General features: G+C 41.8%; 1 protein-coding gene across 1 annotated transcript in view; it reads right to left on the bottom strand.

The window, feature by feature from the left end:
- Positions 1 to 14,280, bottom strand: part of erbb4b (erb-b2 receptor tyrosine kinase 4b) — a 64,600-nt gene that overhangs the window by 19,603 nt on the left and 30,717 nt on the right. The window contains exons 5-6 of the mRNA XM_084544172.1: positions 2,542 to 2,697; positions 313 to 388 (exon numbers count right to left, since the gene is read on the bottom strand). Of these exons, the coding sequence (XP_084400298.1) occupies positions 313 to 388; positions 2,542 to 2,697 (232 nt within the window). The remainder of the gene's footprint in view (positions 1 to 312; positions 389 to 2,541; positions 2,698 to 14,280) is intronic.

Here is a 14,280-nt window from a genome sequence, read left to right as displayed (position 1 = left end):
CCTGTCACAACCAACCAACGCCAACTCAGCCTCATCATAACCTGCAACTTTTAAAACAAACATCACAATCCACCACAAATCTCTGCACCTGTGTCCTGCCTCTGGGTTCACTTTGCACTGCCTTGTGACCAAAACACAATTACACACCTCGTGAATGTTTTGTTAAACATTTTGACCGTCCGCTTGTGTTTAGTAGTTTCAGTTTGTCTATATGAACTCAATGGAGTGAAAACAGAAAAGTGTGTGTGCAGCTATCACAATTATTTTGATGTGCACGCCCGTACGTTCTCTAGAAGGATTTGTAAAGCTTACCGTAACTCCAAACGTCACTCTGATGAGTGAACTTCCTGTAATGGATACACTCCAGGGCCATCCATTTGATGGGCATCTGCCAGGCACAAGGATAGCAAGTCAGTATTACATACATGTAACATTTGCCATCAAAATGATGAGGAAAATGACAGCAGACTTCAGACTAAATTCAGATCATTTGTTGGTGAGGTTTCAGGCCTATAATAAATCTTTTTGGCAGGACTAACTGTGTCAACCATTTTGGAGAGTGGGGAGGATAGACAGAGCGAAGAAAAACAAGGCTCGATGAAAGAGAAGACAAACGCACACACTAACACGCACACACACACAAGGTGAGTCAAAAAGCAGGGCGGTCTGGGATGCAGCTTAACACTGTGATTAGATTTGAAGGCCAATTCTATTGATTACAGTGATGGAGGATGAGGGGAGGGGGATGTCGAAGGTTAGAGTGTCTGTCTTTCACTCAGCCAAGGGGATAATGCCAGTGCTCATCGTCAACATAAACCATCACGGACACGCTGGGAAGAGGGCAGAGAGAGAATGAAATAGGCTTTTTTGGAGAAAAGAGGGTTTGAAAAGAAAATACAAAAGAGGCAAAGGATAAACAAAGATTAGAAGAGAGGTCAGAAGCTCGAGCGGAGAGCCCCAAGGACGTATTTGTTTACCACGTTTACCAGGATTTTGAGATCTCTGTTCCCTAAAGGTAAATAAAACGGTCCAATAGAGCAGGATGGTATTTCACTCCGCTAAAAATGTCCTTTGTGATGGGCTAAGTTCCTCCCTCAGGATATGAAACCCTCATTAATGCTAATGTCTATTGTTGTCTTTTACAACACGTCGATAGTACGATGCAAAATAATAATTCAATAATACGGTATCTCCAAAACCAAGCCCAGCAAACAACAGATAATAGAAGTGGATCACAAGGTCGCTTACTGCTGACTCAAATGTATGAGCACACAAGATGTATCAGCAATCAGCGCGGGTTGAATAATGTGAACGATAGAGTAGTAGATCCTCTAATATTCTCATCCGCTGTTAAAGACAGAATAATGAAATGGAGTGAAAATAAACAGATTGACAGTGTGCCCATCTGCGTTCTTGCCAAGACTTAGAAGAGAGTCATATGTTCATACAATATGAGGCTTTAGGCAGCAGCAGGACGGTTTAGCTGAATCAGCTGACCTGGACAGTTGGGCTGTAAAAAAAATTGAAAAAAAATTAAAAAATCTGAAGATCCATCTAAAGATCCCTAATGCTTTGTTCAGATTTCCACCCCAAATCCATTTTTTTGGCTTATCCAGATTCTGAATTTTGGACAGTCTGGACAGTAAAAAAGAAAAAAAGAAAAAGACATTTGAAATGGGAATCCTAAAATGGGAATCCAGTTGGATTTCTACAGATGAGAATCGGTCAGATGCTCTAAATGCAAAACCACAATGAAGTCAAAACCAGAACAACGGAAGTTCTGAACAGATCCCATACTACTACGAGCAGAACGCTGGGAACGACATCACGGAGAACTGCAGCCCGTGGACAGGCACCAAAATAAGGAGTGTGCTTGCACTTGGTGGACAAGCTGATGCACAAACAAAGGTGGAAGGAACGTACTGACTGAAAACCATGTCAATAACGTAAATACATATTTATCTATGCCTTTGTCACCATAACCACCATGCAAATACGCTTAAGCCAATCCTGACTCTCCTGCTCTGTGAGCGCAATAAACAAATTAGATCTCTTTCCTTTTACCCTTACAAATACCCAAGTCTGCAATCCGAAATGACTGCATTTCTGGAGTTGTGCTGCCATTGTTGTGTTTCCTGTCAAGTAGAGCCGCTGTGAATCATGTGCAGATGGTGCTTATTTGGTCAAAACAAGGTGCACAGATGTTAGCTGAAGACGAGCTTGGGACAGACGCACCGACCATTTCTGTCGAAACGTGTGTGTGTGTGTTTGGTAAAAGTCAATCCCTATCATGGATATATCAGAATGTGGATACAGCAATGACAAAAGTTTCTATAAGACGGTGAGTGCAGTTTCTACATTGCGTTTCCAACAGTAGGGAGAGGAAATAAGTGTTTCCCAAAATAAAGAACAAGTCTGTCAATTTATTTCAGCATATGAATGAATAAATATATTACAAGGTCATCATATCCGCCATTGTGATAATCAAAGATGTTAAATGAAGACGTACCGTACGTATTATTTATTTATTTGAGAGATTACCTTTCCTCCATCAGCATTATATTCTTTCTCATTGACGTCCAGCAGGCGAGACAGGCCGAAGTCGGTGATCTTGATGTGGGTTGGAGACTTGACCAGAACATTTCTGGCTGCCAAATCCCTGTGGACCAACCTTCGCTCCTCAAGGTACATCATCCCCTGCAACAAACACACACACACACAGCAAATTATTTATCAGCTCCTATCGTGGGTTTATTTGTATGCGACGCACATATCGGCAGGCATGAGTGCCCTCTGGTACGCGGCAACCTCCAGCCTGACTCCTGTTCGACATCGCAATCCGTCTTCATCATCGCCATCGCTAACTTCCACGACCACCATCAAGTCCGCATTAGAGTTTTTATAATTATTGGTGCCATCGTCGTAACCACCACATTGTTATTTTTATGGTTATAATTCCCATCAATCAAACAGCTAGACTGTGGAAAAGCCCTCGTAATTGCCAAATGCTTGGCGATGCAATAAAAGCGGCATCTATAAGCATCAACCCAGAGGCAGGTTTGCAATTAAAAACAGAACCCATAGGAGCGAGAAACGTTGGAGTAAAACATTTCCTTCAGCACATTTATTGAACAATTAACAGGCCACGTCTCTGCTCTTTCTCTCCGTCCTTACTTTAATTAATAATGATTCCTCTGATATTCTTACAGGGATTACAGGCATCATTTCTCCATCAAAAACTATAGATCTCTTCAGAAACACACAAACTGCACCGAGATACTGTGCACACACACAAACACAGATGTCCTTGATACAAGTAAATCTTTGCAAAATGTCAAGACATATAAAACTACCCACACCACCTCCTGTGTAGATCCACACATGTGAGCGGATGAAAAAATAATCAGAATTTGCTTCATTACAAAAGCAGACCTGCTACAAAATGGCACAAAATGCCCTCAAGCTCAAAAGAACACATCTGTATGAGAGCTTTTCAGTTTTGTTCGTCTTGTTCTACACGTCTGGAGTCTCTACACTGCACTATCGAGCATCAGTGCAAGAGGGGACCCGAAGAGAAAGAAAGAAAGATGGGTGGGTGGGTGGTGATGGGGGAGGACTATTTCAAATTGGACGAGCAATAACAGGAGCCACTTAGTTTGAAGTGGGGCGAGAAGACAGAAAAGCGAGGCCTTGTTTGAGACCGTAACAAATTGGATTTAGCCGGAATGGGCCGGCGCGAAAGGAGGAGTGGATGGAGGATGGGGACGAGGAGGGGCAGGCATGGGTGGGGTCGGGCAACAGCAGTCTAAGAGGTGAGATTACATTGGTACATCTGTAAGGCTGTAATCATGCCGCCTCATTTGGCTCGCCCTCTAAGGAGGAACATGGTTTCGGTGCACACCTGCACATTTGCATGCAGACCCGCGTGCACCTGCACACATGCAGCACACGATGAGATACGCCTGCATGCTCCGTGTGTGTGTGTTTGGGAGGGTGGACAGAAATAAGACTCTATGCTGATAAATATAAAACAAAGACAGTGGAGATTGACCTTAATTCCATTTACAGTACTTTGTCTACATATATACACAGATCAGCCACAACATTATGGCCACTGACAGGAGAAGTGAATAACACTGACCATCTTGTGACAATACAGTGTTCTGCTGGGACATTTTTGGACCTGGCATTCATGTGGATGTTGATTAGACATGTACCACCCACCTAGACCAGACCAGACACCCCCACCCCATAGCAATGACACTCCTTGATGGCCAATTGTCTGAACATGCTGAGCATGCTGAATTGTCTGAACAGCTGGCAACAGGGGTCTGACTAGTGGTTGCCAGACACACCGGAAAAACTATGGCCACAGGCGATCAGTGGCAGCCCGGCGCCAGAAATCACCCGACCGTCGGCTTGTCTCGCCATGGCTTGTTTCATGCCTTGTAATCTCAATGAAGGACTGCGTGCCTCTGTCTATAGACCTAACCTTCTTACGTGTCTCACGACTCCACTAAAAGGAAATTGTTAAAACGCATTACCATGACGTGAACTGTGCCCGAAGCGGCCTGCTTTTCATATACGCCATCCAACCATGCAGATGGCACGACAATCAGGCAGATTCCCACCATACAAAAACAGATGCAGGGAAAATCAAAACTTTGTTCTTTATGTAAGTGTCTGATCTCCATCTTTCCGGCGTCTTGTCCAGCTCCTGCCAGCATGCATTGCTCAAAGCGCTGCAGAAATGATAGAAGTGTAAAGGATAAAGCTTGGAATTCAAGGTATCCTATCCTGGCCATAGCTCCCATATCACTGAGGCCATGCGTGTGAGCATGTCACGGTATACACTGCCAGTTTTCTGACAGATTCTTATTTGTACATAAATCGCGCCCAGTAATCTCCTCAATTTTCGAGACAATTAAGCAGTGGAGGGAGAATGGATGGCTTGGCAACCCGTGAATTTTAATTTGCCAGCACAATGAGATTGAGAGTGGGAGGCGATGGTGTGTGTGAGCAGAGCGGGAAGTGGCTGCAGACGTGCGTAAGGAACAAACTTTTTTTTTTCTTCCTTTTTCTACTCGGTTGCTCTCATTTACTGCCCTCCCATGTGGACATGATGAGAACAACTCACTGCCAGAGGTTTGTAATTGCAGCAAGCCTGGATGCGACAGCCGGGCTGGTGCCAGCGAAGGAAGCTGTATTTCAGGTAAGCCTGCCACCAGAGAAAATCCACGGGCTTCAGATAGACTCTGTTATGATCGCACCTCCAGACGAGGGGTGCTTTCCAATCAGCGGGAATCAGGTCTGTGCCCTAAACCCCGCACACAGAGATTTTACATGGGAAAACAAGCCAAAGGAGAAGATTGTGTCGAATTGCTAGTCAGAAAATGCTTGGAATAAAGCAGTGGAATTTCTGGAATTGTTAGCAGAGTGCTACAAAAACCAAGATAGGATTTACTTTTCACTTTGCGACAGCAAACTTTTTACGCTCACCTTAAAATTGATCTTTATGTGTTTTTGCACACTGGAAGAAACAAATCATCACACCCTGTTAGTGCTGTTACGCTGCATGAACACATTACATTCTGCCAAGAAGGCCAGTGTGATAAAATGGCTTCCTCTTAACCTCCAACGACTCACCCACTTTGTTGTCTAACTTTTTTTTTGCAACAGAGGTTTCTGATCTGTGCTTGAGCGGTGAAGAAAATCTCATTTATGGAAGAAGGGAAGGTGAACAGGGCATAAGCAGTTCAACAGGTGTATATGCAGGACGCCAAACCGTCCTCTCGAGAGTCAAGAGAATTACTGCTCCCTCAGAAAATATTCTGACCTCCCACCACGCCTATTAATGCTTATTCCACAGAGCGATGCAAACAAAACCCAAGCGGACGGCGTCGTCCTCAGACGCATTTCGCCAAGACAGATTTGTCGGCGAGGTGCAAAGGGCCGGAGATTAAATCAATAGGGGGAGAGCGAGGAGAGGTGGCGCCCATTTTTCACTGACTGCTCCTCCACTTCCCACTGTTGTTTATTCTGGCGAGACACACACATGCACACAGAGGAAGCCGTTAAAACACACCCACACCCATACACACACACACACACATAATCAAGTGATTCATCCTGAATAATGTTATTCATGAGGAAACACTTCTAATGAGACTGAACATCCAACAGAGGGTCCATAAACCTCTCGTGTGTCCTCTTTCTTTAGAGAGTGTGCGTGCGAGGTGATCTGCTGCTGCGTCGGCGGAGGAGTGATGCCTCTCGCTGTGGATTTATGCTCCTGGTGACACGAGAGGAATTCATCGCTGGATTGCACCACTTGCCACTATGACTTTACACCGTGGCACATAATTAAAATTATATTCATAACATTAGGTTTTGTTACTTGAACTCTGAACTTGTATTTCATTAAACCAAAACACTTAAATAGCATTTTTGGTGAGATGTAATAATGAAAGTTACATAGACCCACGTTAGCCTGCTGTGACACTGCAGTCTTTCAGTGAAAAAACTAAACAAAACATAAGCTAAGTGTGCCATGTAATTTAATTATGATTTCTATAAAGTTCAGCATTTAGTACATCTGTATTATGTTTGTTTAATTCATACAGTAATATACATATAGTAATATATTATTGAATTTCAGGAAAAAAATGTGTAATAATGGCATATAGGATGAATCAATTGGTTGAGCTGTATGCGTGTATATACACTGATCAGGCACAACATTATGACCACTGTCAGGTGAAGTAAATAACACTGACCATCTTGTGACAATACAATGTTCTGCTGGGAAACGTTTGGACCTTGCATTTGTGTGGATGTTACTTAGGCATGTAGCACCCACCTAGACCAGACCAGACACCCCCACCTCTTAGCAATGACACTCCTTGATGGCAGCAGCCATCCCCAGCAGGATGCAGCCTGACACAGACACACACACAAAAACGGTTTAGGAACAACTCAAATAACATGAAGAACGGCACAAGGTGTTGACCTGCCTCCAAATTCACTAGATCCCAAACTGATCAAGTATCTGTGGGATGATCCACAGAGGCCCCTCCCCTCAAATCACAGGACCCAAAGGGTAGGGTAACATTCTGTTACCAGACACCACAGGACACCCTCAGAAGGCCCATGTCCATTCTCTGATGAGTCACAACTGTTTTGGAGGCACAAGGAAGGTTTATATTGTACACGTCTAATACCATAGTCACATCATTCATTATATTCATTTTTAGAATATAGAGGCAACAAAATAGCTAATTAGTAAGGCAGAAATAGGCAGTTTTTCATTCATTCATTCCACCTTTGTACACATACATACTTTGCTTGTAGAAGACAAAACCCATTTACTTGAAGCGGACTTAAACAAGAGGCGGGCTTTGATTTTTAATTCCCTGTAACTAATTAGTTTTTCATATTTTAGTAAAATAAAAACTTGTTCAGATTAGAGTCACTATGCTACCATTTCAAGTCCTCTAACATTTGTAACCAGCTTTATTTCTTAACAGTGTTTTTATTGCTGAACGTTTACATATGACGTGCAAAGGCAGTCGTACAAGACTGAAACGAGACAAAAGTGGATCACAATGACAATTAGGCCAGTTTGAACCCTGTGAAACATTTTTCTTACATACATAATAAAGGCTTCTAACTAATATGGATTATATAAGGTGGTTAGTTTAAGCCTGAGTCTTGCATATGCCTCAAGCCCCTCTTACCCCCTCCATGCCACATGGGCAATAAAACCTGGTGTCTGAGCGATGTGAAATACTAAAGTAGGAGTTTATATTAACAACAGAGGTTACAGCTAAAATGAAAATTGTTTGGACTGTCATTAAGGATGTCACTTGTTTTGAGTTACTGTACACATCCTATCACGTGGAAGATCCCAAACCCTGTAAAATAAATAAATAAATGCCATTACGGTGAATGATAGTAATCTTATAACACTGAATAGTCAGCAGCATGTGAACATGACTCATCTGTGTTGTTCTTCTCATTTATTGCTTCTGTGGCTCATTCTAACAGGGATGCCGGTATTTCTGGAGGGCACAGGATATTTAGTGACTGTCTATTTATTTATTTCTGTCACCGAATTGTGAATAACGCCGCCGTGTCATTGGAGGTTTGCAACGCGAGGAGAGCATCTGCCTGATGCAGCGCATGTTAAATGTATGGTTTGAACATAAAAAGGATCCCCGTGGGCACCGAAAGAAGGTGAATCACTGTTTAAGGAATGAGGTGAAACGAATCAGACCAACGTGGAGGAGAAACTGTGAGAAAAAGGGGGGAGGGGGTGATAACACAATAATGATGAAAGCGGCAGGCTTTCATTTCATTTCGAGCTGCCATGTCAGAATGAATTTAGAAAATGACGTTAAGGGGCAGCTTGAATATGAACCATTTGTCTGTGCTCAGACTGGGTTAGCAGTTTGTGAGGGGGAAACCTTGTCCACATGCATTTATTCTCTGTGATAAACCCGTCATGCAGATTCCACTAGCGTACCTACAGCGAAGAGGAGGAGCTCTCATGTTAACACATACGCACGCAAGCACACGCATGAATGCCACGTGATCATCATGTTTAATGAACAAGCGGACAAGCTAAACGATTATAAATAATATGGATCCAATGTTGGCATGTGCAAAATTCCAAATGGTTATCAGCCACTCTTATGAATATAGGGAAACTTTGTGTGCATGTGTAACACCAATATCTTTAATTCCGACACCAGGCAAATTATTAAAGCACCAATGTAAGAAAAGAAATAAAAAAAGGAAAATCTCTAAAAACGTTCTTAAGAAAAATCAATAGTGCATATCATACTGTATTGTGAACTCTTTGCACACTCTGCATGCAAATATGTTGTGCTGCTCTTAAAAACTAATTTGGCTTGTAGAAATATTACACACACTCACACACATTAGCACGCCCAGACGATCCTCAATTGCGCGTAAAGCGTTCACGGATGCCTCAGAGCAGCATCTTTTTGTGGAATCAAGCGTCTTTCTGTTGCTGCTATCTCGGGTTCGGCATAATAAAACGGTTTGGAGGAGCGATTAGCATGCCAGCGGAAGTCAAAGGCCAAACGACCTGCTATAACTATTTTCTGACCCGTGCTCTGACAGAAGCACGGATGGAAAGCTGTAATAATAAATGGTAAGAGATTTATATGAGCGTCTAGTTCAACCCTCACTATCGACGTCAACTGTAATGTCAGTAAAACTTTTTTTTTCTTTACCCTTTCAAATTGCCTTGAAATAACAACCTATAACACAGTATGTCAAAGGAATCGTTTGCTATTTGGGATGGTAACATACTGGGAGTAAACATTATAAATTAAAAGTATACAACAGCCTTTTCTCAGGTAATTATGGTTAATCGTATGGGCTATAAACAATCTAAAGTCCTGCAACGCGGAAAAGGCTTACGAGTTTGTTAAAAGATAATTTGAGCCCACCATGGTTGAATGCATTTGATTTAAAATTACATGGGAAATGGGATTGATAAAGGGAATTCCCACCTTACTGTGTAATGAAATTAATCTGAGCCGGAGTAGCATAAGGCACATTCCTGATTACTGAATAATGGTAAATTCCTTATGTTGGTATTACAACTCTTCCTGATTTAAGTGTATTAAGGTTATCAGACACAAAACCTCCTTTACGCGATTTTTCTTCAGACTTATCAGGGCCATCACGTACCCTACCTCCCACACCACCGCCAACATACATGTTACAACTGTGATTGACAGCACACGCAGTTGAAACATTCAACCCCACGCCTGTTGTGAATTACCACTCTTCGCTATAACATTTTTAATGCCGATTAATTTTGTCCAGGTTGCTTATTTTTTGTTTCTCTCTCTCTCTTTCTTTGCAAGTGTAGTGTGGGAAACGTGTGGTGCACGGGAACAACGCTGCAATTATATTTCTTCTTATCACAACAAGATTCTCTGATTCAAAACCAAGACGAGCTGTGTCTGATCCCCATTAGATGTGCCTGCAGAAAAATACATTTGCATTGCTAACATCGGCAAGGGCAATGCTGAGAGATCAGGAGGCATGGATGATTTGTGACTGATATCAACTGATTCAATGTGAGATGAACCAACAGATGTTTCTTTTTGCTTCTAAGTAGAGGTGAGGATGTGATTCTGAGGGAGAGGGGGAGGCCACTTGGAGCTGTCATCACTGACCATCACTCTAAATGGGATTCGACCTCTCCGTCGTGGCCGCTGCAGAGGCAGCTGAGCCTGGAGTGGCCTCACCTGGACACGGCTGTACATTTACGTAAAGGAACAACTGTGATAGAGGTAATTTCTGCGGCTTCCGAAGAATAATCAGTTCGGAATGTAATCCGAAGTTCAGCTCATGAGAGATTTTTTTTTTAAGGAAATGTGATGTTTACTTTCAGATTGCTTGGAAGAAATGCTTTTCATTAAGGTCTTTTACACAGTGGAGAGGAAGAGAGAGATCGGGTTGCGCGCCATTGGCCGTGTTAGACAAATACAAAATGAAAAGATCTGACTGAGGCAGTAACAGAAACCAAATCTCTATCACAGTCCACAGGGAATCCCCATTAACTCTCTTTAGGGGTTTGACGCGTTTCATCGTTACCTCTAACAATGCTTTGCTAGTGGAATACATATCTTATCTCAAGCCTATTATGTAGTTTGAGCACATCTTTAATAAGTGTGCATTTTAGCTCTGAGGAGAGGCATTTTCCTCACTGTTGTACAAGTTAATAATTCAAATTTTGTTTTGAATAAGTAGATTTAATGTTCACATAAGTGGCATTTTGAAGTGAAATAAACAAACCATAAAAGAGAGGAAAACACACAGAGCTCTTTGCTCACGAGCAAAGCCAAGAGTTGAGCTAATATTTTTGATGCCCTTCATCCAGCTGGCCCTTATGAATGAATGTATGAAAGGGGGTCTTCTGACCTCAACGCCCACAGAAGGAAGGACAGACACAAATGGAGAGAGACAGAGAGAGAGACAGATATCTAAATAAATTAAGCAGATATACAATATTTAAAGCGGAACGGCTTGTAAAATGTAGCTTGCAATGTCAAACTCCTCAGGAAATCAATACAAATGTCAGTTAATAATCACAAGTGCATTATGAATTTTGAATGACAACTTATGCCAGCTGAAATATAACCCTTAAACGCTTTCCTCTTTTAAAATCTTCATCTAAAACAAAATCCTCTAACTTCAGGACAAACTGATCAACCTTAGGCCCCAGTTAGCTTATGTTTCGCAAGGTTTGAATTGTCCACTGTCTGCTTCTAAGCGGGCCATACAAGCCAGCAGCATTTACTTAGTTCATTTAGATTGTAGGTTTGATTGTATCTCATAACGCATTGACTGTAGGTTTGTCAGTATTTCTCAGTTGGACAGGGCCTCTAAATGTGTTTTGCCTGGGATCTGGGCACAAGGGACTGTAACATCTAATCCTGTGTATTAACGAATACAAATGTCAGGTAATAATCACAAGTGCATTACGAATTTTGAAATATAACCCTTAAACGCTTGCCTCTTTTAAAATCTTCATCTAAAATAAAACTCTCCAACGTATGAGACAGATTCTTGAAATAGACTCAGTCTCCTTGTCCCTGCCACCAGATCAGAGCTGACATAAAAACCTTTTGTTCCACTTTATCCAAAGTCAAAATTATAGAGTAACCAGCCTTATTACTGTGAAAACGGATGCCGTTTAACCGGTGTGACAAATTCTCAGCTACATCCCTACCAAATCTGATGCCACAAACATCAAATAGTCAAGTCAAGTCACGTTTATTTATATAGCACATATAATGCAAATGCAACAAATGCTACATTTATTGTGGTCACAGTGTTACTAAGGAGCCGCTGAGTGCACCAAGCTCAGCAACCAACCAAATAATACGGCCTGGTCACCACCTGGGCCAGAAGGTTTAAAGTTAAAGTACAATAAAAATATGTGAAAATAAACACTTCTGGAATATTCGATGTTGTGAGGTCATGGTTATGAGAGTTTAGGATATTTTTTAGATTACATTTATGGTCTTTTCCCCTCAAATTTTAGTCTGAAAGGTGTGGATATTGGGAAGCAATCATCGCAAACTCTTAGTGTGCTTTCTAGATACTAAACAAATCACCACCAGTCTTCAGGTTTGCATTATCAAAAGCAAAACTCTTGAGACACACCTAAATAAATGAAAGTCTTGTAAAAAGATAAAGACTTAATGTCTACACTAGACCATAAGAAGTCCTCTTTCCTCAACTAGCGTGGTTTGGTTTGTGAACATATGAAAGTTTAGAGTTGTATTTTAAATTATAAATGAATTAACAGTTAATTGTTTATATCTTTTTTATTTGTTGTCATTCTGATGATGCCAAGCTCTCCGTCAGCTGTGACATGCCATGCGACATTCTGGTCCTTTTTAAAACAAGTTTAAAATTGTTAATAGGCTTACACTGACAGAACAGCATCATCTGCATATAGAATTGCAATTAATATATTTTTCTTATATTGTTTTTATTTTCTCACCCTTTATGTTTCCTTCTTTGACAGTTTGACAGGTGTAAAGTCGTGTCTGTGTACGTTTATGATGTGTAAGAGAAGAGGCATAGAGGTTGCCAGGGAGATGACAACACATCACCAGCATCCATTGTATGGCCTGATGGTGTCGCAGGGCTTTAGGTATGGTTGGGAGAAGGGTATGATAAGCAGAGTAACACTCTTAACATCAAATAGTAAAGGACTTGGAAAAAGAGCAGCTTGACGTACGGTGAGGGCAGAGAAATACAAACACTCAGCAGAAACACATCCATCATTCCCCATTCAACTGAATCATCCGAACCTGTCGGGTCAGAATGAAAGGCTAAACAACGGTTTGGAAAAGGCTTGTTTCAGCAACCCACTCTTCATTTATCTGTCTCCGTGGCTGCAGGGGCACCAGTTCACTAAGCGATCCTCTGCATTTCAAATTTCTCAAGGGTCATTTTAACTTTCACCTCACAAAAGGAAGCAATCCTTTCAAACCCAGTTCTCAGGTTGGACAAATGCTATTATTTGGTCAATGAAGTAAATTAAGAGATAAACGGTAGGTTTTTCTGAATCTGAGCTAAAAGGCAGTTCTTAGCCTTATTTTAATCTTTCAATGCTTGATTTATTTATTTATTTATTTATTTTTGCCCCTGCGCAGGTGACAGCAATGGCATGATGCTTTTGGGTTGTCTGCACATCTGTGCTATTCTTGTGAACGCAACATCCAAAGAATGGCTTGACAGACTTTTTTCAAACTTGGCACTTGGACTCAACAATGAACTTACTTGATTTTAGTTATCAAAGGTCAAAGGCCGAGATCACTGTGACCTCATTCATTCATTCATCTTCTGTAACCGTTTATTCCTGTTAAGGGTCGCGGGGTCTGCTGGAACCTATCCCAGCTGTCATCGGGCGAGAGGCGGGGTACACCCTGGACAGGTCCCCGCCGATCGCAGGGCTCACTGTGACCTCATGAAACACATTTTTGCCTTAACTCAACATGTTCTGTTCTTAAAATTCACTGTGACCTTTATCCTCCACTACATATAATAACTACACTACAATAAACTGCAACTTGACAGGTTGGCAGGGATACAAAACCATCAGATGGCCATATAAGTATTGTCTTCTAATTCTGTCTATTCGCCTCTCTATCAGTCTCAAAGATATACAGTATGGACAGTGCATAATGTTGCTCACTCAGTTACTATGGGCTCTCATAAACATTATGCAGGGACTGAACACGCAGCAAAAACACTCAGATTAAATGTAAACATAGCATCGAATTATTGTCACTGTGATTTTAGGGATATGAGGGAGAGAAAAGAAAAAGCCAGGAACAAAGAAGGGTTTTACTATGTATGACCCAGATTGCACCAACCAGCCTTGCTTCCTGTCAGTTCACCACTACGGAGTCACTACTGCCATCATGCCAGCATGCCGGTGCGCCAGGTCCCTACGGGCATCTTTTGGGATCAGGTGGCAGATTCATAACATACGCCAACAACATGACCTTGTCCTGGATGCGAACACTCGAGCCCAGCGACGGGGGCAACAGGGGCCAATGGGGTGAGTGAGAGTGGAGGAAGAATGAGACACCAGATGGATATGTTAATGTATTTGGCATGGGCTAATATGCTACTATCCCTCTATGTCTTGATCTTTCTCTCTTTTTTTTTTTTTTTTTGTCCAGCTTGAATCCTTTACTCTCTGTCAGCGAGCAC

This window comes from Chelon labrosus (genome assembly GCF_963514085.1).
Source record: "Chelon labrosus genome assembly, chromosome: 5".
NCBI lineage: Eukaryota > Metazoa > Chordata > Actinopteri > Mugiliformes > Mugilidae > Chelon > Chelon labrosus.
Note: the sequence above shows the minus strand (reverse complement) of the source record. Positions and strands in the feature narration are given on the sequence as shown.